This window comes from Cucurbita pepo, chromosome 19, assembly GCF_057944985.1.
Source record: "Cucurbita pepo subsp. pepo isolate OVF chromosome 19, ASM5794498v1, whole genome shotgun sequence".
Lineage (NCBI taxonomy): Eukaryota > Viridiplantae > Streptophyta > Magnoliopsida > Cucurbitales > Cucurbitaceae > Cucurbita > Cucurbita pepo.
In genome coordinates this window covers 12,657,275-12,679,955 of record NC_141816.1, presented here as the reverse complement: position 1 = coordinate 12,679,955, position 22,681 = coordinate 12,657,275, and the positions used below count along the sequence as shown (strand labels likewise).

The 22,681-nt window shown below is 36.8% G+C and overlaps 5 protein-coding genes across 10 annotated transcripts; 4 read left to right on the top strand and 1 right to left on the bottom strand.

The window, feature by feature from the left end:
• Positions 1-2,263: 2,263 nt before the first annotated feature.
• LOC111781720 (caffeoylshikimate esterase) lies at positions 2,264-3,533 on the top strand. Its single transcript, XM_023662407.2, has one exon. It carries the CDS (start codon positions 2,435-2,437, stop codon positions 3,413-3,415), a length of 981 nt encoding a protein of 326 aa, XP_023518175.1. The 5' UTR covers positions 2,264-2,434; the 3' UTR covers positions 3,416-3,533.
• A 1,290-nt stretch (positions 3,534-4,823) lies between these two features.
• On the top strand, positions 4,824-5,207 carry LOC111781779 (uncharacterized). The gene has a single exon (XM_023662475.2). The coding sequence runs from the start codon at positions 4,824-4,826 to the stop codon at positions 5,205-5,207; it is 384 nt and encodes a 127-aa protein (XP_023518243.2).
• A 608-nt stretch (positions 5,208-5,815) lies between these two features.
• On the bottom strand, positions 5,816-9,314 carry LOC111781778 (ADP-ribosylation factor GTPase-activating protein AGD12). Of its 3 annotated transcripts, none has more exons than XM_023662472.2 (9): positions 9,071-9,314; positions 8,374-8,467; positions 8,206-8,287; positions 8,026-8,101; positions 7,579-7,742; positions 7,104-7,236; positions 6,758-6,883; positions 6,538-6,633; positions 5,816-6,346 (listed from the first exon to the last, which is right to left on the bottom strand). In XM_023662472.2, the coding sequence occupies exons 2-9, from the start codon at positions 8,396-8,398 to the stop codon at positions 6,065-6,067; spliced, it is 984 nt and encodes a 327-aa protein (XP_023518240.1). In that variant the 5' UTR covers positions 8,399-8,467; positions 9,071-9,314; the 3' UTR covers positions 5,816-6,064. The 3 variants fall into 3 exon arrangements, with proteins under 3 accessions (XP_023518240.1, XP_023518242.1, XP_086976433.1); XM_023662474.2 differs by having other exon boundaries at positions 8,374-8,463; XM_087120307.1 differs by lacking the exons at positions 8,374-8,467; positions 9,071-9,314 and having other exon boundaries at positions 8,206-8,330.
• A 595-nt stretch (positions 9,315-9,909) lies between these two features.
• LOC111781777 (nuclear transcription factor Y subunit A-7) lies at positions 9,910-13,272 on the top strand. Of its 4 annotated transcripts, none has more exons than XM_023662470.2 (7): positions 9,910-10,299; positions 11,016-11,070; positions 11,610-11,752; positions 11,853-11,954; positions 12,221-12,385; positions 12,522-12,633; positions 12,734-13,272. In XM_023662470.2, the coding sequence occupies exons 2-7, from the start codon at positions 11,043-11,045 to the stop codon at positions 12,805-12,807; spliced, it is 624 nt and encodes a 207-aa protein (XP_023518238.1). In that variant the 5' UTR covers positions 9,910-10,299; positions 11,016-11,042; the 3' UTR covers positions 12,808-13,272. The 4 variants fall into 4 exon arrangements, with proteins under 4 accessions (XP_023518238.1, XP_086975971.1, XP_086975969.1 ...); XM_087119845.1 differs by lacking the exon at positions 9,910-10,299 and adding an exon at positions 10,310-10,633 and having other exon boundaries at positions 12,233-12,385; XM_087119843.1 differs by lacking the exon at positions 9,910-10,299 and adding an exon at positions 10,310-10,633.
• A 3,233-nt stretch (positions 13,273-16,505) lies between these two features.
• PHB (Homeobox-leucine zipper family protein / lipid-binding START domain-containing protein) lies at positions 16,506-21,894 on the top strand. The gene is made up of 18 exons (XM_023662469.2): positions 16,506-17,426; positions 17,893-18,052; positions 18,152-18,267; positions 18,359-18,449; positions 18,523-18,618; positions 18,701-18,814; positions 18,898-18,981; positions 19,073-19,228; positions 19,318-19,392; positions 19,476-19,582; positions 19,670-19,856; positions 19,940-20,128; positions 20,204-20,287; positions 20,374-20,508; positions 20,595-20,920; positions 21,084-21,195; positions 21,287-21,436; positions 21,519-21,894. Exons 1-18 carry the CDS (start codon positions 17,215-17,217, stop codon positions 21,663-21,665), a joined length of 2,541 nt encoding a protein of 846 aa, XP_023518237.1. The 5' UTR covers positions 16,506-17,214; the 3' UTR covers positions 21,666-21,894.
• Positions 21,895-22,681: the final 787 nt, after the last annotated feature.

The following is a 22,681-nucleotide window of genomic DNA, read 5'->3' as shown; positions in this document are numbered from 1 at the left end:
ATTCCATTTGTAAAGTTTTGGAATTGATAAACTAGAATAACTAATTAAAAAAATAAATATAACATTTAATATATTCGGGGATATATCCAAAATTGATAATTTGTTTGTATTTGAATATTCAGCTCTTTTTTTTTATTTTATTTTATTTTTTTTTAAATTGATATTTTCCTTCTACCAAGATGGATTAAGAAGTTTATGGTTACTACTTTAAATTTGATTTTAATATATTAAGGAGTAAAAAAATAAATTATGCTCATTTAGTCGAAGTTTGAATTTCTCAATAATAATAATAAATAAAAGGTTTAATTATTTACTAAAAATAAGCTTTTTTTTTTTTTTTTTTTTTTTTTTACTCATATATATATATATTTTTAAATATAATTGTAGATAGTGTGACTTGGACTTTTATTTCTGTACTATTTCTATTTATAAGTTCTGTTTTTTTAGGAAAGAAATTGGAATTATTAGCCAAGCTTTTTAAAAGCCTTCAATTTTGGAAGAGTCAACTCTGAAAGAAATAGTTTACAATTGAGTTTGTAGATTAACCTCTCAAAATCAATTTATCTTATTTCAAACGATGAACCAAGATTCGAGGATAATACAACAATGTTCATGAAGGTTTAGAAAAAACCCGCGTCAACCTACTTAATGTGATCAAGGCTACCGTAATCTATTTAGTCGAAAATGTACAAATATGAATTTAGCCAATTATATCAAATTCAAGTAAATAGAAGCATAGATAAATCCATTATGAAATTTAGCCATGAAGCGCCAAAAGCTCATAATCCCACCTTAGCTCGAGTGGAGCCAATCCGAAGTCTAGTGGGCATACGAGATTCAACCCAATCCTATTGAAAAAATTCCAAATCCCTCTAAGCCTAAAAAAAACTTTGAAAAAGAGAGAAAAGAAAAGTGAAATTGCTTAGTTGCAAAGCAACAATTATGTTCATACTTTATTAATCCTTCAATTTGTGTTGGGTCCTTCGGTCCATATTAATAATTGATTCAATAGGAGTGGTTGGAGAACCACTGGGCCTCACTCTTTTAAATAAATAAATACAAAACCACTACTGGGCCTCACTTTTTTAAATAAATAAATAAATAAATAAATAAATAAATAAATAAATAAATAGGGTGTGACAAAGTGGGATTTCTATTTGGTTTGTCTATAAAGTAGACCATCATGAAAAACCCTTATTTATGGTCATTTTCACATTTCTTAATAATACTCAATAATCATAATTAACTATTCATTATCCTATCTTACACCCTACAACCAATTAATTCATTTATATTATCAAAAATTATTATCCACTTGCCATTTTCTTTTAAAACTATCCCAATTAAAATCTAATATATAGAGTATTCATATCATCCGACGAACCACTCATATTATTCAATTCAAATTAATTTGGTTTGCATATTGGAACACCCTTGTTCAAATCAACTGGATCGACTTGAAGTGTTAGCGATGCATTGTGATATGCGAATGGTTGATATTTGAAGTCGTATGATATTCTAGTTGTTAATATAATATATACCGGAAATAACTAAAATATTAAAAAAATAGTTTCTTTTTCATGAAAGAAATAAAAATATGTGTATGATAAATATCCAAGTATAAAAATTGTTATTTTCTAAGACCACATATCTTCGGCCTTTATTGCGTTTGATTGGCTGTCACTTTATCTCTTCACATTAAACTACGTGATAATTATAATAATAATAATATAAAAATATACGATTAATTAGTAGTTGGGCAGCAAACCACTCACTGGGATATCACAGCCTTCCAGAATAAATGAAAATTAAATACACATCAGAAACAAATTGAATATTAAATAGGAAATGACAGGTGGCATTCATACGCCACGTAGGCCACAAGTGGGTATGTGTAGCTTAGGTTAGACAACCCCATAAATTGCTTAATACACAAATCAACCTAAAAATATCCACTCCTCTATGTTCCTATAGGTATACACAAATTCTACTTAAACTTTTGACTAATACTTATTAAGTTCGTATCATATTCGTTCACCGACTCTTCTCTTTGGTTCAATATTGTCTAACATTAACACGACCATAGAAAGTATACTTTTTCTAGCACTCTTGTTATTCTCACTAATACATTTAACCAATAAAGTCGAGAATGGGTCGAGAAAGAGACAGATAATTATAGTTTAAATGAAAAAGAAAGGGGAAAAATGGAAGTTTATTGTGATTAGAGACAGTTACATGTTTAGTTGGTTCTTTTGTTCACACTAAATTTTGGTATGTTCTGATGCTGCTCGACCCACGTCATGCTTCAATGTCGTTGTCCCTTGAAAACTCGACCAAAACGTTTACGCACACTCATTGAAACCAAATTCACACATATATATATATATATACATATCCCTACTTATCTTCTTCATCACTCCCTCTGTTGTTAAAAATGTCACACCCAATAAACGAGGCCAACGAAAACAGCCCCTATGGAGGCCTAACAAGAGAAGAATTCTACAAGAAACACAAAGTTACTCACTATGAAAGCTTCATCCTCAATGCCCAGAAGATGAAAATCTTCACTCAATCATGGCGCCCTGCTGCAGACGGAGAGCTCAAAGGGGTTGTAGCCATGGTCCATGGCTACTCCTCTGACAGCGGATGGATCTTCGAGCTCACTGCTGTCGCCATAGCCAAATATGGGTTCCTTGTTTGCTCTCTGGATCTTGAAGGTCATGGCCGCTCCGAAGGCTCCCCTGGTTATATCCCAGATATTGAACTCCTCGTTCTTGATTGCACTCTGTTTTTCGACTCTGTTCGAGAACAGAATCCCACCCTCCCGGCCTTTCTCTATGGAGAATCACTAGGCGGCGCAATTTCGATGCTTATTGCCCTGAAGCAAATGGAGGTTTGGAATGGAATCGTGTTAAACGGCTCCATGTGTGGAATATCGGCGAAATTCAAACCGATTTGGCCATTGGAGAAGCTTCTTCCATTAGCGGCGTCTTTAGCGCCGTCACTGCGATTGGTCGTATCGAAACCGCTCGCGGGTAAATCGTACAAAGAGGAGTGGAAGAGGAGATTGGTGGCTAGAAACCCCAATCGGCGATTCTCGGGAAAACCGCCGATGGCGACGGCATTGGAGTTTCTTCGAGTCTGCAAGTACATAAAGACGAACTGCCATGAAATTAGGATTCCGATGCTGATGGTTCATGGGGAAGAGGACGTTGTTTGCGACAGCCGGTCGGCGAGATTTGTGTTCGAATCGGCGGCGAGTGAGGACAAGACGTTGAAGGTTTATCCCGGAACGTGGCACCAGTTGATCGGCGAGCCGAAGGAGAATGTGGAGCTTGTCTATGGCACCATATTTAACTGGTTGGTGGATAGGGCAGAGAAGGCCAAGAACGAGAAGAAGACGATCAAAAAGTGAAAATAATAATAATAATAATAAAAAGTTTGGAGGTCAGTTGAAGAACCCTAAATAAATATTCGTAATTTGTTGTTCTTTCTTTGATAGATGATTTTAAATGTTTTATTATTTGGGTAAATTTTTATTTTGTCAAATTTATATGTTTATTGGCAACAAACAAAAAAAATATATATTTTTCGGATTTTCCTTTTTATGGCTCCGGATCTTTTAGAAAAAATTTCATAAAACCTGTCAAGTGAATTTGTTTTGGTTTGTGGGTATAGTAACCTTCAATTTTATACACGACAAGTAGGTAACATGAGCATGTGGCAAGAAATACATGAAAATATCGAGACATTTAAATTATAATAGGTGGAAGAGGGAAACAGAGCATTTCTTGAAACTTCTCTCTAACATGCATTTTAAAACTTTAAGGAAAAATCAGCTAAGAAAGAATATCTGCTATGTGCTTGAACTATTACATATAATAATGTTAAATTAAGTTAAAATAGAATTGTTAAGGGGTGTCGTTAATTAAAGTACATCATTGAATGTGGATGGTGAAAGTATACTTGAAAAGTTGGTTAAAATGAAAGGTCTAAATCAATGGGAATATGAAGATATTTGACAGTGAGGATGATATGAAATAGCATGGTCCAACGTCTATGAACCTTGACTTACACCGTTATAAATAACTGTTGATTCTAAAATCTAAACTTTCAATCAATAAATTTATAGATTAAACATAATTTAAAATTTTATATTTTACAAGATTAATAATATATATATATATATATATATATATATATATATATATATATATATATATATATATATATTTTGTTAACTGTAAAGTCATCTATAGTTGAATTGAAATTATTAGAGGGGATATAGTCGAGTGAGTCAATAACAGCATGTCTTTATAATATTTTTAATTAAGTCAACCATATATTTATACTTTATAATTAAATAGAATAGTAAGTGAGATTTAAATTCTCATTGATCTAAATAAAATAAAATAAAAAAATAATAAAGGATTAGATAATAATTAAATAAAATTGCGGTTGCAAAATTTTTAAATTATATATGTGGAGAAAAAAAAATGTAATTTGTCCGAAAAGCTCACAGCGTCTGCCCAAACTTTTTCCTGAGAACCAAACAGAGATATAAAGGTTTGCGAAAAAAGTGAGAGATTATAAAGCGCGTTCGTTTGCTTCCCCTTTACGCCAAATCCAATCTTCGTCCCATGATTGTTCTTAACACTCTGAATCACTCTTTCCCCTTTCTTCCATTGCCTAATTCACAAGTTTTTTCCGCGTTATAGTACTCTAAACACAATCGAGGAAGAAGAACGAAGCAAATCGAGACGCACAGCCGCTTCGTGGTCGAGGAATCAGCGCCGATGATTACTATCAAATCAATGGCAGCGATGGCCGTGTATTTGCTGTTTATCGTCGCAATCGCGGCGGCGCTGGAGATTCGGCCGTCGGAGCATGGTCTGGAGTTTCAGAGCCCTCCGGCAGCGGGAGACAAATCGTCGCCGGAGATGCGGTCGTTCTTCGGAGGAACTTCGTCGCCGACGCCGGAAGTGGCATTGCCGTTGCCGAAGGCGATGAATTCCAGCGAGGCGCCGGGATGGTGGACCCACCGTGACGGTGGAGATAAACGACTTAGAAATGCACTATTGGTGGCGACGGCGGCTTGTGGAATAACAGGTGTCACTTTATTAGTCGGTTCTACGTTATACTACATTTTTAAGGTCAAAAATCAAAGATCATTGCCGCTCTCTTCTAACAACAGTAATCACAAATAAAGATAAGATATCATCAACAATTGTGATAATACCATTACGGTTTACACCAAGAATCTAGCTGTCTTAGCCAAGAGTCATACTGTTATAGCTTTTGAAATAGTGATATTTCCCAGTTCCAAATTTTCCTTACTGTATGAGATGTCATTTTAATTACGAAATTAGACAATTTTATTGGCATTGATTGTATGTTGGGAATCTGTATGCTCATGTATCAATAATTTGTCGATATCAATAAATAAAAAAAAGAAAAAAAAGGAAATTCTTTAAAGTTTTGATTATGTTATTCCTTTGCGTGTTTGCCTCTTCCATAAGAAAATAATATTCTCAATGTAATTTTACATGTAAGCATGAAAACCCGTGGGGACCTGGGGATATTGAGAAGTGTTTCAAAGAAATGTGATAAGATTTGATATTAAGATGATTAGAACAGCTTACCCAATTATTGTTGGAAACATTTTGAGCTATTATTCTATTTGATCATTTATTACTTTCTTTTTCCAGATGAACATTGATTTAAGTGTTTAAGAAAGATTGTCTTGCGAGATGAACATTGATTAGAGTGTGCAGTATTTTATTTGGTACTGGTTACTCCAGCTTTGAATGAAAAGTGAACAAAAAGAATGTGGCTGACACCATATATTTATAAATTGAAGGAATCAAAGGGCTCATATAGTAAACAAGAATATTGAAAATCTGGAGTGTAGTAGCCTTAAGTTAGTTTGAACTCCAATGCTTTCCAAACTATCAAATGACATGGAGATGCATTGAACATTTAGAGGTTAGAACAAGGACAAACCATGTGAAAACTAACACTCTTGTTTCAATAAAACTGGGAGGGATTTGGGATTTATATTTACCTATTGTCCAAGAGGCATCCATTCTAGCTCTAGATCTAGTTCTCCTGATTCCACATTCTGCAGCTGGAGTGATATCTCTTGCTTTACCTTCCCATCCACAATATTAACGGTGCTATCGCCTATGAGAGCATTATCGTGTGATTTCAGCCATTTTCCAATTTGCATGTTTGAAAACATTCCAGCATCCCCAAATGCCATTGCTGATGTTATCAAGGGCTGGAGATCAATTTCTGCTTCTCCCATTATGTCGTCTGCTGTAAACGTGTCATAGTCGTATACTTGCTGCAATGTGGTGACAAGTATAGAAAATTGTAAATAACCATAGCAGTAGATGTTGGATACTGAATAAAACAATCTCATACAAGATGGTCAGTAAACTAATGAATGGGAAACAAACTTCTGTGGTTATATTAAGATTAGTATGCTTGGTTTAAAAAGGGAGACCAAGTGCAAAGAGTTTTAGAAAGACATACCAACTTTAAGGTTCCAAAAGATTGAGGTACAGATAGCATCAGTTCCTCATTCCACACAGGATTCAAGTTGCTCCTGATTATACCTGTCTGGACAGTCTAAAAGAAAAAAACAGCATAATGTTATCATCTACATCAAATAGAACAATCAAAATCTATGGCAGTAATCTACAAATAGATGAACATCAGGCACAAAGAGCTTGTTTGCAAGAAAACTACTAACCTGTTGGCCAAGAGTCAAGACTACATAAGGATCGCTCGACATCATATCCCTGATAGCTAAGTTTGTCCCTTTAATCACTTTCACCTTCAATAATCCAAGAAACTCTACCATACCCTTCTGCAAATGCTTTAAATTTCAGAGATAGCAGAGTTTTAGTAAATATGAAATCGAAAAGGGTACATTGTAGGCTGGATGATCATCATTTATCAGTCGAAAACTAATAATTTACACTTCCACATTAGAAAGTATTTCCCATATGCCCTGAAAATGTTTATATGGTAAGCAAGCATGAAGGGTGCAGTTTTGAAAGGAAAAATAATGGAGAAAAGGTATAGCGAGGACTCACTGATTTTTGTGAAGAATTTGAACGAAAACTGTTCATGACCTTTGAAGCAAAGTTTGCTTGGACATTGTTTTTGTCGGAGTTCGATAAAATTCTCAAGCTCGGTTTCAGAAATTCTTGAAGTTCATATTTGGACCTGTAAAAAAAAATTATAGAGACCACAAAAAGTGTCAAATTCATGTAAGTGACCATTCATTGAATCGTTTCTCTTGGAAATTTTACTCATAGTTGACTATTGCCTATTCAATTCAACGCCTGCTAATCCACTGTCAGCACTCAAAACAAAGTAATGTGCTAATTGTTTAAGGAACTACAAAGGATCAGATATAAAATAATATCACAAAAGGTTAGAAACAAAGAGCAAATATAATAAGCGTTCATTCTTAAACTTAAATAGTGCATGGCTAGGGAGAAGATGAATTAAGAACAAAAGACCCTTAACATGGATACATTTCACAGTTACTAAATCATGTCTAACCGAATGAATTTTGAACGTTGTTCATGGGTGGCATCCGGTCCAGGCTTTGAATATCCCTCAGGAATAAAGGCTTCATAAATCGCATTCGCTGAATTATTCCCTCCAATTTCTATCATGGCATCAATTTCATCATCATTCCATTCATCCAACGTCACTGATAACACCTGGTCCAAATCAATAACCAAAGTCGTCCGCAATTAGAGTTGAGATAGATCATCACAACTTATGAGCAAGAAACATCTTTGAGGTACAAGACATTTTAGATGAAATCCTTGGATGTCGAACAAAAAAGGACCATCCATCTCACTAATGTGGTCTATGGGTCTAGTTCTGAATCCAGTAACTAATCTTTCGAACCTAAATATGTTATTGTCTTCAATGGAATTTATAAAGAGAACAATGCATAAAACCATGTCGATGATAACAATATCCAACTTCACTATTCACCTTTGATATATGTGAACCAAGGCTTCTGTGAACACCACAGCATTTCAAGCATATAAAAACTCCAATATTTGATGACCTGCAAAAAGCATCCTCCCAAGTGTTATCCTTAACAAGTAGTTCATAGCTCTCCAGAAGTGTATAACATTCATTCTATTGCGCAATCGTTTGAACAAAACTTACGCCCATCTAGGATCTAAAGCTCGACAATCTGCACAGAAGCGATTATCCTTTTGAAGCAATAGGTCCCTTAATCTTCTTTTGCCTGAACAAGACAAGAAAAGGCATAACATTATTTTCCAAGCCACACAAATATATAGTTTGATTCTCCAATTTCAGTGAGGATACCACCTGAGCCAGGCCTTCCAAGTTCCATTGCACGATTATTCTTTGCTCAACCAGCAATCAAGGATCATCCAAAAAATCCTATGGTTCCACAAGCTGCCTTCGATAAATTGACAAAAAAAAAGAAAACAAAAATTAAATCCTAAAGTCCCCTTGTACTCTGAATCAACATAGACATACCAATACGCATTAAATGATATCATTTAGTTCAAAACGAGGTTGCCAGCAGCAAAGGGAAACCCAAATGGCTCATTCCAATGACAAGAAAACTTAGCAGCCAGAATTGATTTCATATTTCAATTTTTTCCCCCTAAAGTTTCCTTCATCTCTAAAACAAACAAACTTTGGGACACCATCGGGTGGAAACATAAACCAAAAGACAAAGAAAACGCCTGAAAACCATATCCCCTTCGCATTCAAGCATGAACAATGTGGTCGATACATACATATACAAATAAGGTCAAAAGTTGCCAATAACAACGAATCGCTATCAGGAAACGGGTAGGCATCCCAAAATAACAAAACAAGTTGAATCAACATCTATACCCAAACAAACATGATTGGTGCAGATGGGCAGAATTGAAAGGAAGAACCCAGAAAACGAAAATGGAAACGAAACATATTCGAAACTCAGATTTTGAAATTCCCAATGATCGAGGCGTGCAGTAAATAAAAGATTGGAGTAGAAATCCATGATAAATACCCAGTGAGATCGGTTGTTGAACAAAATCGTCGATGAGAGATGGAGAAAAAAAGGGAATGGGCCGGAAAATCTGAATCTTCAATACCCTGTTGATGTGGGTGATTGAAATTTGCAGAACTCTTCTCTTCCACCCTCTTTTTTTTTCCTTCAATTTTTTTTTTTTTTTTGTTTTTTGTTGGGGGTGGGGAGAAGGGGCGGTTTGTAACTAGAGGGAGATGGAATGGATATGAATTATTGGCTCCTTTTTTCGTTTATTATTTTTGGATTTAAAAATTTATAATGAGATATGAATTATTCAATTTGGGGTGGTCGTGGTCGCCCATCAGAATTTCAAAAGCCACGTTGCTTCCTGGTATTGTTTCAAACGACTAACCTTCAAAAAAAAAAAAAAAAAAAAAAAAAAAAAAAAAAAAAAAAAAAAAACCTTAAATTTGAAAATGAAATATATTATCATTTTAAAATATGAAGAAAAAAATTGAAAATTAGTAGTAGGAAAAACAAATTAGGCAGTATTTTCCATATTTTGCTTGTTTATATATGGTGCATATATACATATATAAATGTCTGCTGTTTTTTGTTTTTTTTTGTCAAATATTTAATTTTTGAGTTAATTATCTGTATTTTTCTGCTTTTGATTTTTTTTTTTTCAAAGTTGTCAAATTCAACTGCCTTGAACGTTATCCATATTTTAAAACCTTATTATTTCCGGAAGGGTTTGATAAATCAAATAATCCCTGTTTATCAAAGAAAGACCATTCATATTTAATATAGGTTTGACATTTAAATGTTGAGAGTTGAAATCTACAAACAAACAAACACTAATTCAAAATAAGATCAAAGATCTGACAGAGTCAAAGTTGCGAAGGAAAACTAAGAGCAGAAGATTCCAAGAACAAAGTTGCAGATTAAATATTTGAGCTTTTTTGGGGAATTTGAGTGGCAGCCGGCAGGGACCTATCTCCGACAATGGGTATCTACCAGCTAAGATACCCATGGTCTAAATTGGCCAGCTCATCATCTCGGTCACCGCATTCCCTCTGCCCGAACTGCCCGCCCCATTCTCATAGTCATGGCCGCTCAGACACGCGGCAGGATTCTAGAAATTGTATTCTAAGCTTCAGCTGTCCCCTTTCCTCAAACTAAGAAATCAAGAAGAAACACAGAAGACGAAAAAACGGCTACAAAACTCACAGTCATCAGCTTCAGCAGACAGAATTCCCGCTTTCCAGGTGTGCTTCGCATTTCGAAACCCTACTCATGGATTTTGGGTTTCTTCTTTTTCAATTTCTCTTTTCGAATTCAGATTTTGTTGGTTTCGTGGGTTGTTCTTTCTTGGTTAGCCTGCCCGATTGTTTTTTCTATAATCTGTTTCTTTTATGTCGAGTGAATTGCTTGAAGCCAGTTATTGGATTATGATAGTACGGGCTGAAGTCCCGTTTTTCTGTTTAATGATCATATATGTATCCTGGTTTGTTGGGTAATTACCCAGAAAGGCAGAAGCCATTGGAGTACTGAGACGACTCTGAATTGTCTGGCAAAATGGGGGCCAAAAGTACATGTTATGTACGTCAATCTCATCTGATTGCTGTACACTTACCTTGTCGACCACTAGAGGACTGAAGTTAATAATCCATATTTACCAATCATTTGGTTGATCTCGTGTCGGATTGATTACATATTGCTCTTATGCTTTGCATCCTAAATACCAGTAATTGCTAATTGCTGTTGAAGGAAACTTCAAATGCAGTTGACTTCTGGGGCCTCATATGAAGGTTTCTGGTTCTTGTCACCGTTCACACCTTTTATTTTTATTTTTAATTTTTAAAAAAGTAAAAAAAATAATTATTATTTCTCTTTTATATGCATTATCCCTTGCATCAATTCCGTATCCATGCAAACTCTCCCAATTTCATTAAGCTGACAAATTTGTTGGCCTTGATATCAGGTTTCACGTGGTGTTCACTACAACCCGATGACTTCTTCTGTCCACGATTATTCTGGTAACTTGATCAGACTTGTATTCCTATGTTATGGTGCTTACTTTATATTCTAGTTACATTTCAGTGTAGGATATGTTAAATCATTCGCTGAAATAGAGAGAGAACAATGCTATTTCCCCCACACTTAGCTTAGTTCTATCAGAAGTTGCATTTTGCAATTGAAAGCCAGGACTTTGTTGGTTGGTATTTTGTATTCTGACAAGGAGAAGTAGAACGACCAAAAGAAGACTTGCTATGTTTGCTTGCATTAATTACTTTCCATACAGCATCTGTTTTGTTCAGACTATAGTCTTTAAAGCGTTCTTTTGGGACATACCATGGGCTCCTTATGTGAGCTCCACTTTTCCACGTGAATATCGTCTCCATCCATTTTTTAATGTTTTTTTTATATGTACTGATATTATAGGTTACATTTGATGGTCACTTCTGCGGCTCAATAGAGTTTACTGAGCTCGACTGATTGCTTTGTGATATTACAATATTGTCTTTTTACTCCAACTGGGCCTAGATAAATATTGCTTTGGAAACTGGTTGTTCAGATAATGGTGAGGCTGATAAGCTGCAAAAGTACTCTGAATCTCAGAATCATTCTTCATCAGTCATTAATGGACTAAATCAACCCGGCATCACAGCCTCAAATCAGTATTTAACACCTCTACAAGTTGGAGCAGAACATGCTTTGGTACTAGGAGAATCTAGTTTTTAGTTTTACTTTTTCGTTGGCAACTACTTTTTTAAAGCTTATTTGACTAATTTGGATTTGTGGGACTTCTCTGCTGAAGGCACCCCCTGCTTATCCATATCCAGATCCTTATTTTAGAAGCATCTTTTCTCCTTATGATGCTCAACCGTATCCTCCACAGCCCTATGGTGGGCAACCTATGGTGAGTAATTTGTCCTCCTTCAATAATTTTGATAATTTGGCCAACATTTTCCATAGAGGTATCAAGTTGATGAGTTTGTTGGTGAGAATTGATACAAGGGGAATGGCTTTCTTGAACCTAAAGAATGAACAGCCTTTATGAATGCGGACATCAACTTGAATGAATCTTAATTTATCAGGCTGTTTTTCAATATGATTTATGACTTCTTTTATATAATTTTTACATTTTCTAGTCGTTACTTGAGTCCTTGTTTATTGCTCATATAGGTCCATCTGCAGTTGATGGGAATTCAGCAAGCTGGTGTTCCTTTGCCAACAGATGCTGTTGAGGAGCCTGTTTTTGTGAATGCTAAGCAGTATCATGGCATTTTGCGACGTAGACAGTCTCGTGCAAAGGCTGAATCAGAAAATAAAGCTCTGAAGTCTAGGAAGGTATGCAAGCACTAATATTTAGTGGTGGTAGTCCTCCACTTCCTTTAATGGTAGCAGAACCTATCAAATTGCTTTTGTTTTTGGTTTGCTTTTCCTTTCATGTTGCTTCGTTCTTTAGTTTCTGTATATTGTGCAGCCATACTTGCATGAATCTCGACATTTGCATGCGTTGAGGAGAGCTAGGGGTTGTGGTGGACGGTTTCTCAAATCAAATAAAAATGAGAATCAACAAAATGAAGTGGCGTCAGGTGATAAATCACATCCCAATATAAATCTTAATTCTGATAGAAGTGATCTAGCTTCTTCAGAGAACTGATGCCTGAGGCATTGTTGGTGAATGATGAACAGCGCATGCCAGCAATTGTAAGGAAATTGAAGTCCCAATACCAGCTTCAGTTGTGTTAGTAATACTTCATCCTTAGTCTATACTAGCAGCATTCTAGCATATAGGTTTCAGTAGCTGTTACTTAGGGAGGATCCAAAATGTAGCAGGCAAAAGTATGCAGGATAATTCATCGTAAATACTGAAGTGAGTAAGCTGATTGTTCTATTTATGTTTCTCCCCATCTCAAGAATAAGTGAAGTGGTAGCTTTTGGTTGTAATGATCCCCAAGAACATAATTCATCGTAAACACTTTTCCTTTGCCATTTTAGTTGTAATGATCCCCAAGAACATATTGTATATTGGTAGCTTTTGGTCTTATACAGCATCTCCATGTCAATCTTGGGGAAGTTTTGAACCTGTAAATAACGAGAAGGTGAATTGGTATCTTTTGTTTATATTACACACTGCAGGAAACTAACCTGAACGTCTTCTGGGACTGGTCTGCTCTGTCCATGTCTTGCTACTATTATTCAATTTAAGTTGCTCACTTGCAGTTCCCATTCTTCATTTCCATCAAATACTCTGTATTTTGGTTGGATTTTACCCTTTTCTAGTCAACATTCATTAAGTATCACATGTTTTATGCAAACAGAGTTTGTGAACTTACTCATATGTGCTTGTTCCTGCATTGAAGTAGCAAAGGAAAAGGCAGAAGTAAAATAGTAATATGTTAACCCGTTGTTGAACCTTGTTTTGTCGTTTCTTTCAAGTGTTTGCAGGAGGATAGGGTCTCTCAAAAGGGAGAAAAAGGTGAGAATCTTTTCATTCATACAGGTTTGTGAAGAATTAAATATAGAAATGAAATGTAATGTGGGTTGGTTCACGTGTACAAAGCAAACCCATATTACAGAGGGTTTGCTATTGAAATCTGAGCCACTTTTGTTCCAAGAGTGTTAGGTGGTGTCCTATGCAGATTGTGTGGAGTCCCTGTCAAACCCCCATTCCTTGCATTCCTTGGAAATCAAACACTTTCTTTTCAAATCTCCATTACCTTTCTTCTCCTCTCATGTTATGTGTAATAACAAAGTAAAGTGTTGTTATGAATCGTTCTAACACGAATAATGTATTAAGATCCTCAAAGGTTGTTATTATAATGCATGAGAGCTTTAAGGACGGAGGCAATTGCAATTTCATGCACTAGTGGCCACCCACTAATCCCTTTTTCAGAAGATTTTAAAACCAGAACTGTTAAAAAAACGTATATTTAAATGCAAAAGTCTCAAACTTCATGATTACTCCAAATCATAATTGGGATGTATTATGTGATAGCAAAGCCATAATGAAGAGCAAAAATACAACAGTTTTTGGCATTTTGCTTCACATGAGTATTCCCCTAAAGTTGGGATTCTTCGTCTCCATCACTTATCATGCATACATGACAGAGAAAGCAAGGTGTAAAATGCAAGCAAAGGCACAAATTTTAGGATAAAGAAGGTGGGGTTTTCATCTTCAATATATATATACACACATATATATGAATCAAGGACCCTACTCCTTTTGGTGCATGACAGAATGTGTCGACCCCAAAGTTTAAATTTTGCATCCTAAGGCTTTCTTTTTAGCGAAAATTCACTCTTGAGTCAAGTTATTCGTCTAAAAAAAACACGAGTAAGTAGCGAAAGGAGACACGAAAACAACCCTTCTCTTGAACTTTTAGTTTCTTTTTTAGTGGGTTTGGCCTCATCTCTTCCAAAACAAAAGTAAAAGTTATTAAAGTTAAAATGGAGAGAAACAGAGAAAGGAGGGGTTTGATGATGAATGATATGTAGGCAAGGAGACAAGAAAACAGCAAGAGAGAGTCTGCATAGCCATTGACTCATCTCTCCCTCAATTCCCATCATAACCCCACTACTCTAACTTATCTTCAACACATCAAAACCTTGGATGCTTTACAGATATCAAAACCCTTTGTACTAAAATGTCAACCTCTAAGTCAATTACTTTTGTTCTTTTGAGCAAAGGGTATGAAGTAAGATCAAACACATAAAACTAAATCAACCCAGATTCTAAGAAACTCATCTTTTGAAATTTTGACCTCAAAATGAAGATTCAAGCACGATTTTCCTCTGGAAAGCTATTTGGTTTCAGCATATAAATGGCTTGTATGAACAGTTGGGGCAATGGCTATCCAGCTGCTTTATGCTGTTAATTAACCATATGATTGTGATTAAATTAAAAACAAAGTTTAGAATAAAGAAAAAGTGTCCCACAAGGGAATTGTAAAACATTATTGCATGCCCCAAACTCTCATAACAACACAATCAATCATTACCCATTAGCTTCAACACACTTTTTAACAATATGATGCATTATAAACTTAACAAATATTTAATATCACAAATATTTAATGCGGGGAGTGGTTGGATATTGAAGATAAAAGCAATAATTAACAAAAGGGTTATGCCTCTAATTGGCTCTTCTGGACACTGTCTTCTTTGTGTGAAATCTTAGCCTTTATTTTTGGTCAGTGAGCAAAGATTTTAACTTGGATTCTCTCTTCACTCTGATAGATTCTCTTGATAAGACTAAAACTTTCCTAAAGCTATGCTCTTTCTCTCTTTTTTGGAACAAAAAACAGAGCTTGGGCTGCAAACATCTAAAAGCTTAGCACCAGAATTATGGCCTTTTGTCATAATATCAGCCACCGGAGTGAAGGAAGGAACTAAGGTTTAGTTGGGTCGAACACAACTCAACTAGTTAAATACATGTACAGGTCTCCTCTGCATTTATGGGATTTTAACCGGTTGCTTTACACATTTTTTAAAACAACTTCTCTCTCTCCCTATATATATTGTAGGGGTAGAGTTTCTACAATAAAAAGTAGTGCTGCCTAAGAAATGATAGCACTGAAGTGTTGTAAATTTTGAAAGTAGTAATCAATTTAATCCTAAACCCTAAACCAAATTGCTTTGAAGACACTATATAGCCCATAGCCCTTACTTTTTTTCAATAGATTCCTATCCATTCTTCCAAATCTTAAAACCATTTTTCATGCTTAAACAAGTTCTTTAGTTAAAGAGGACTATTGATAGTGTTCCATGACCATTCCACTAATGAAATTGGGACCTCTTTCTTCCTCTATTTAGAAGATAAATAATTTTTTTACTGCTTGTGTTCATAGCTATTTGTAAAGTTGCTTCCTTTATTACCACTTTCTTTCATTGACTTTGAGCATACATACGCATATATTTGGATATCGTGCCTAGTACTCTTAGCTAGCTAAAGATATTTAATTGGTTGTTGGTTTGACAAGTTTATAGAGGATTCGAAAGTAGAATTAGTTGAACTGGATTGATCTAAGATCATGAACGTTGCAACTTATTCAGCTTTAGCTTCTGGGAGATACAACCGTCTCAAAGTGCATGCACACGAGTAATTGCAAACCCAAAGAAACTAAACTTACTAAAACCGCTATAAGAAGGTGAAGTGATTGGGAACAAATTGTATGACAAAAAATGGAGGAGGTATACCTAAAATGCTAGAGTTAGAAACACCAACATGGATCTAAAAGACCAAATCTTTAGGTATTGTTGAATGTAAAAGATTAGCCAGTTAAGAAAATAGCACAAAAACAGAAATGATAGTGAATAATGCCAAAGATAAAGTTGGCAAAAGTCCAAAGGCCAAAGGTAATAATTTTGGCCACTTTCCCTCTCCGCTACTTCGTATTCACCTAATAAACTCCTCTTCTCTTTCAGATACATAACAATAGAATTAGTTTTTTTTTTTTTTCTTAGAGATTGAGAAATGAAGATGAAGAACAGAACCCATTATTCAAAAGAACCGTTCTTCCTCTGTGGCCTTCTGAGTTTATGGGACAGGCTTTAAATAAAACAAATGCCCCTCTCAGCCTCTCTCTGACACTGCCTACTCTCCATTAATCCTTCTTTTTCTTTTCTTTTCTTTTGAATTTTCACATCACTCAGTGGGATTTTCAATTTTTATTTGTTTGCAGAAAAACCCAGAGAGAGAGAGAGAGAGAGAGAGGGAGAGAAAGTTGGGAAGAGGAATTAGCCACCTGGCTTTTGGATTGCCATTGGATATTTGTTTTCTTGTGTTTATAATACTTTCTCTGTCCACGTCTTTTGCTTTTCTTTCTGTGGGTTTTGGTTTTGGATTTTCTTTTTTCCTCGAAATTGGTGTTTTTGTGTGATAAAGAGCAGAGGACTCTGTTCATGCTCTTCTTCAACCTGTGTGCTTTGAGGAAGAAGCAGAGCACTAACTGATGAAGGAGAGAGGAGGCTCTCTTGGAGGAGAGAGCCTGCCCGGTAAAAACACTAACAACACCAACACCAACACAGCTCAAGAAGAAGACCAAGACGACCCTCAAATCCCATTTTGCTGCTAACTTCCCTTTTTTCTCAGTCAAAAAATTTCAGTCCTTGAGGCTTTCTTTTTGGTGGGTTTTGAATCTTCCTTTGTTCCAGTTCGTTTCAAAAGGTTCATGGCGCTTGTAATGCACAAAGACTCATCAAACCAACAGATGGATACAAGCAAATACGTACGGTATACACCTGAACAAGTTGAGGCATTAGAGAGAGTCTATGCAGAATGTCCAAAGCCCAGTTCTCTTAGAAGGCAGCAGCTCATTAGAGAGTGCCCAATCCTTTCTAATATTGAGCCCAAACAGATCAAAGTTTGGTTTCAAAACCGCAGGTATTATTCTATTTGTTGCTTCTATTCTCTTTTCTTTTCAGAACGATAATCTCTCTTTCAGAAAACATGTACTAAGTGTTTTTGTTTGTTTGTTTTTGCTATCTGCAATACTTTCATTAGTTTTGGTTTTGGGGTATGAGCTTGTGGTACATCTGGGCAAGGAGTTGAATAGCTATGGGAGATGGGTTTGTAAGGAAGTGATGCTTTTGATTGAAAATAACCACTTTTGTCCATAGAACTTCTGTGCTTTGGGGTTAAAGTTCATTCAAGTGCTTGACTACTGTCTTTAATTGTTTGGATTTGAACTAAAACTATATAACCTTCTGGTTAGTTTTCTAATATTGTCTCCAAGCCGCAAGTTTTCCATTATTCACAGTTCTTACTACACATCATCTCCAATTAAACTTCTTACTGCACCAGTGCCAAAACAATTTCACAGTTCCTTTTTTCCATTATTCTCTGTTAGATGCCGGGAGAAGCAGAGGAAGGAATCTTCTCGCCTCCAGAGCGTAAACCGAAAGTTGTCTGCGATGAACAAGTTATTGATGGAGGAGAATGACCGTTTACAGAAGCAGGTGTCCCATTTAGTGTATGAGAATGGATTTATGCGCCAGCAACTGCATAGTGTAATCCCTTTTAGAACTATGACCTTCATCTTTGTCTTTAACTAATGTGCTATTATGATTGCTATTTCTTAATCTTAGCTCTTCTTTTCTGATGAACAGACATCTGGGACGACTACAGACAATAGCTGTGAGTCTGTAGTCATGAGCGGTCAGCCCCAACAACAGCAAAACCCAAATCCTCAGCATTCTAATAGGGATGCAAACAACCCAGCTGGGTCAGTATGTTTATCATCTTGCTGCATATCGCACTACTTTTTTCTTCAGCATTCTAATATTTAAAGTGCTTTTATGAATTGGGTGCCGTAGTCTTCTTGCAATAGCCGAGGAGACCCTGGCAGAGTTCCTTTCCAAGGCTACAGGAACTGCTGTCGACTGGGTCCAGATGATTGGGATGAAGGTAAGTTCTCTTTGAATGATTGGGGTCAAGGTTTACTCAACGTTCTTAATGACTAAATGTCTAATTTGCACAGCCTGGTCCGGATTCTATTGGAATCGTTGCTGTTTCCCGCAACTGCAGTGGGGTAGCAGCGCGAGCCTGTGGTCTTGTTAGTCTAGAGCCAATGAAGGTACTTGCTGTTTGAAGATGATGGTTTGATTGTGGCAACTTTCTTGTGTGAGCATAATGAACTTGAAATTTGATTGATGCAGGTTGCCGAAATTCTCAAAGATCGCCTTTCATGGTATCGTGACTGTCGCTGTCTTAATGTTTTAAGTGTAATCCCTACTGGAAATGGGGGAACAATAGAGCTCATATATATGCAGGTTACCTAATACTTTTCTTTCTCTCACTTTCATGGTTAATTTTTCATTCTACCGTTTCTAATTCCATCGTTTTTCCTCGTTAGACTTACGCTCCAACGACATTAGCAGCTGCACGTGACTTCTGGACCATGAGATATACAACAAGTTTAGAAGATGGCAGTCTAGTGGTAGATTTATTCATCATAACTTTGAAACACTTGTTTTTCATTTGGATATGGTGAGCCCTGATTGCAACTGTTGTTTTGGATTAATTTGCAGGTCTGTGAAAGGTCATTAACTACTTCAAGTGGTGGTCCAGCAGGGCCTCCGCCATCTACTTTTGTGAGAGCTGAAATGCTTCCTAGTGGTTATCTAATACGAGCATGCGAGGGTGGTGGATCTATTATTCACATTGTTGACCACATTGATTTGGATGTGAGCTTTCAACTAAAGTATTCAATCAGCATGTTTTTTTTTTATTGTTTATACACTTTTTTTTTCATCTTCCTTCTGTTCATCTGTAGGTTTGGAGTGTCCCTGAAGTTCTTAGACCGCTTTATGAGTCATCCAAGATCCTTGCTCAGAAAATGACGATCGCTGTAAGAATTGTCCCATGATGTTTCATTCTCTTGACAAGCAAATCATATCTGTTCTTACTGTGTGGGACAAATTCGTCTTACAGGCATTGCGTCACATTAGACAAATTGCACAAGAGACTAGTGGAGAGATCCAATATAGTGGGGGACGTCAACCAGCTGTATTACGAACGTTCGGTCAGAAACTCTGCAGGTTGTGTTTGCATGAACATAACTGGTTTATTTACTATGGAGAAAATAGTCCTTGGTGATTTAGTTCTAATCGTAAAATGGTCTTTAGGGGTTTCAACGACGCTGTTAATGGGTTTGCGGATGATGGTTGGTCAGCTATGAGCAGCGATGGTTTGGAGGATGTGACAATTGTCATAAACTCATCAGCAAACAAGTTACCTGGGTCACAGTATAAAACGTCTATGTATCCCTCTTTTGGTGGAGTGATGTGTGCAAAAGCATCAATGTTGCTTCAGGTGTGTATTTGGTTGACTTTATGCGTCTACTCTTCTACTCGGAAGTACTTGGTTTCAATCTTAATTCGTCTACTCGTCTACAGAATGTTCCCCCTGCTTTGCTTATTCGTTTCTTGAGGGAGCATCGATCTGAATGGGCTGATTATGGAGTTGATGCCTACTCTGCCGCGAGTTTAAAAGCCAGTCCATATGCTGTTCCATGCGCAAGGCCAGGTGGTTTCCCTAGCAGCCAGGTTATTTTGCCTCTTGCTCACACTGTCGAGCACGAAGAGGTAATGATTCCTACCTATCAGAGAAATTCCTGCAGGTTTTCCTTTTACTATAAATATAGCGTCGTCTTTGTACAGTTTCTGGAGGTGGTTCGGCTGGAGGGCCTTGCATTCTCCCCTGAAGATGTTGCTTTGGCTGGACGAGATATGTACTTATTGCAGGTTAGTTTATTACAATGTGTAAGTTGGATCTTATCGAATGCGATGTTTTTCTCTCGTGATGTGTTTTCTCATCTTCTTCATGGCAGCTCTGTAATGGAGTTGATGAGAATGCAGTTGGAGCTTGTGCTCAGCTTGTGTTTGCGCCTATAGATGAATCTTTTGCCGATGATGCTCCATTACTTCCTTCTGGTTTTCGTGTCATACCCCTGGATCCAAAAACGGTCTGTTTCTGTATTTATTGGACACATCCCCTTTTAAAATCATAAGTTAATTTGCTTTCCTTGGCTATGTTTCCCCCATATTGCAGGATGAGCCCACTGCTAATCGAACATTGGATTTGGCTTCTACTCTTGAAGTCGGTGCCAATGGTGCACGCTCTGGTGGTGAAGCTGATTTGAGCACCTACAACCTCCGGTCGGTCTTGACTATTGCCTTCCAGTTCACTTATGAGAATCACTTACAGGAAAATGTGGCTGCTATGGCTCGACAATACGTTCGTAGCGTTGTGGGGTCCGTTCAGAGGGTTGCTATGGCCATTGCCCCATCACAGTTGAGTTCCAATATTGGAATAAAACCCCTTCCTGGTTCTCCTGAAGCTCTTACTTTGGCTCGATGGATTTGCCGAAGCTACAGGCATGTATACATTATCCACTCGAGTCTTCGACTTTTATGTTCCTCATAAAAACCAGGCTTATTATTCTTTATATGTATGGTTTATAGTATCAAATCTGATCTATGTATGAAGAACTCCTCCCCTGCCCCAAATAGGTCAACTTACAACAGTTTTGTGTTTCAGGATCCATGTTGGAGCTGAGCTCCTTCAAGCCGATTCCCAGTCTGGGGATGCCATGTTGAAGCAGCTCTGGCACCACTCGGATGCAATCATGTGTTGCTCCGTCAAAGCCAACGTAATCAATGTTTCCACCCTAAAAACCCAACTACATAACAGCCACGGAACTGCCCTGGAAAGCTAACATGTTTGGGAAATTTTCATTGCAGGCATCTGCTGTGTTCACCTTTGCCAACCAGGCCGGTCTGGACATGCTTGAAACCACTCTTGTTGGCCTGCAAGATATAATGCTCGACAAAATTCTCGACGAAGCGGGTCGGAAGATCCTCTGTTCTGAATTCCCCAAAATAATGCAGCAGGTAAGCATGGTTTGATTTTAATCATGGTTTCTTCTATCCTACAGATTAGGAATATCTTACATACATTTTTTTGCCATTGCAGGGATTCACAAATCTGCCATCTGGCATTTGCGTATCGAGTATGGGTCGACCTATTTCTTACGAGCAAGGCGTTGCCTGGAAGGTTCTAAATGATGATGATTCCAATCACTGTCTGGCTTTCATGTTCATAAACTGGTCTTTTGTGTGATGGCGAAGGACATGACTCTAAGTGGGATTGTAATTTCAACTTAGACATATAATGCCTTTGGTTGACTGCAGGACTTTTTGCTTTTTCTTCCTCTTTTTGTTGGAAAAACAAATGTTTAGGTACTTGGATGGACCCTTTTGTTTCAAACTTAGACACCCATGTCTTAAAGTCTTTCATTTCATCAACTCTATTATATGCTTCTAATATGATAGCTACGTCTTCTGCTTAAGGATCATTTATCTTTATAGCTACATCTGCTTCATTTTGTAGGATTCAGTAGGGGACTATCCAAAGAAGAAATCTGACAAAAGGTTCATGTATAAAAAATCTGAAGCCCAAGTAAAAATATGAACACACTACTACACATACAAAGTGTAAAACATGTTTATTAGATTGAAGTTTAATACTGTAGCAGCAGATAGACTAACTGAGAAGACAATACAATAGATTAAAGCTAAAAGGCACAAATTCTTAACCCAACAAAAGCTCTTGAACAGATGAGACAGTAAGAAACTTGTTGGAGAGGAAAAGGGCAGTGAAGCAAAGCAAGTAAAAGAACAAGTAATGGGGAGTTAAAGGGTTAACAAACCCAACAGTATTTGACAGAAAACTCATAAATGGAGAAGAAGAGAAGCAGAAAGGAATTGAGCTTCAGCTTCAGATGCACACAGACAGGTAGGTGAAGGTGAGCTAAGCAGAGCTCCCTCTTTCATTTCACAAGTCATAACTACACACTACATTTGATGACAGAAGGGGTAGGGTGGATGTAAAATCAGTCCATCCCACCTATCCTATAATATAATCATCATCTTTGAAACAGAGCAGCAGCCCACACCAGGATCATACCTGTTTTGGCTTTTCCTGTTTTTCCTTTCTATTTTCTCTGTAACCAAACAAAAATGGGATTTTGGAAGGTCTAATCACACTTTAATTTTTCATATTACTTTCTCTTCATAGTTTCTTACTTTTTCCAACTCATTTCTTTACCATTGTCTGATGGAGTGGTTTTTGCCTCC

Bases quoted from the DNA above. Each gene is read 5' to 3' on its own strand.
- LOC111781777 (XM_087119843.1), top strand. From the start codon at position 10,610: ATGGGGGCCAAAAGTACATGTTAT. The intron at 11,955-12,220 runs GTGAGTAATTTG...TTGCTCATATAG, and splicing joins CCTATGGTGGGCAACCTATG to GTCCATCTGCAGTTGATGGG. The intron at 12,634-12,733 runs GTGATAAATCAC...AATGATGAACAG, and splicing joins ACAAAATGAAGTGGCGTCAG to CGCATGCCAGCAATTGTAAG.
- LOC111781720 (XM_023662407.2), top strand. From the start codon at position 2,435: ATGTCACACCCAATAAACGAGGCCAACGAAAACAGCCCCTATGGAGGC.
- LOC111781779 (XM_023662475.2), top strand. From the start codon at position 4,824: ATGGCCGTGTATTTGCTGTTTATCGTCGCAATCGCGGCGGCGCTGGAG.
- LOC111781778 (XM_087120307.1), bottom strand. From the start codon at position 8,315: ATGTTATGCCTTTTCTTGTCTTGTTCAGGCAAAAGAAGATTAAGGGAC. The intron at 8,102-8,205 runs GTAAGTTTTGTT...TGCTTTTTGCAG, and splicing joins GCTTTAGATCCTAGATGGGC to GTCATCAAATATTGGAGTTT. The intron at 6,884-7,103 runs GTGAGTCCTCGC...TGAAATTTAAAG, and splicing joins CAAATTCTTCACAAAAATCA to CATTTGCAGAAGGGTATGGT.
- PHB (XM_023662469.2), top strand. From the start codon at position 17,215: ATGGCGCTTGTAATGCACAAAGACTCATCAAACCAACAGATGGATACA. The intron at 18,982-19,072 runs GTAGATTTATTC...ATTAATTTGCAG, and splicing joins TAGAAGATGGCAGTCTAGTG to GTCTGTGAAAGGTCATTAAC. The intron at 20,129-20,203 runs GTAATGATTCCT...GTCTTTGTACAG, and splicing joins ACACTGTCGAGCACGAAGAG to TTTCTGGAGGTGGTTCGGCT.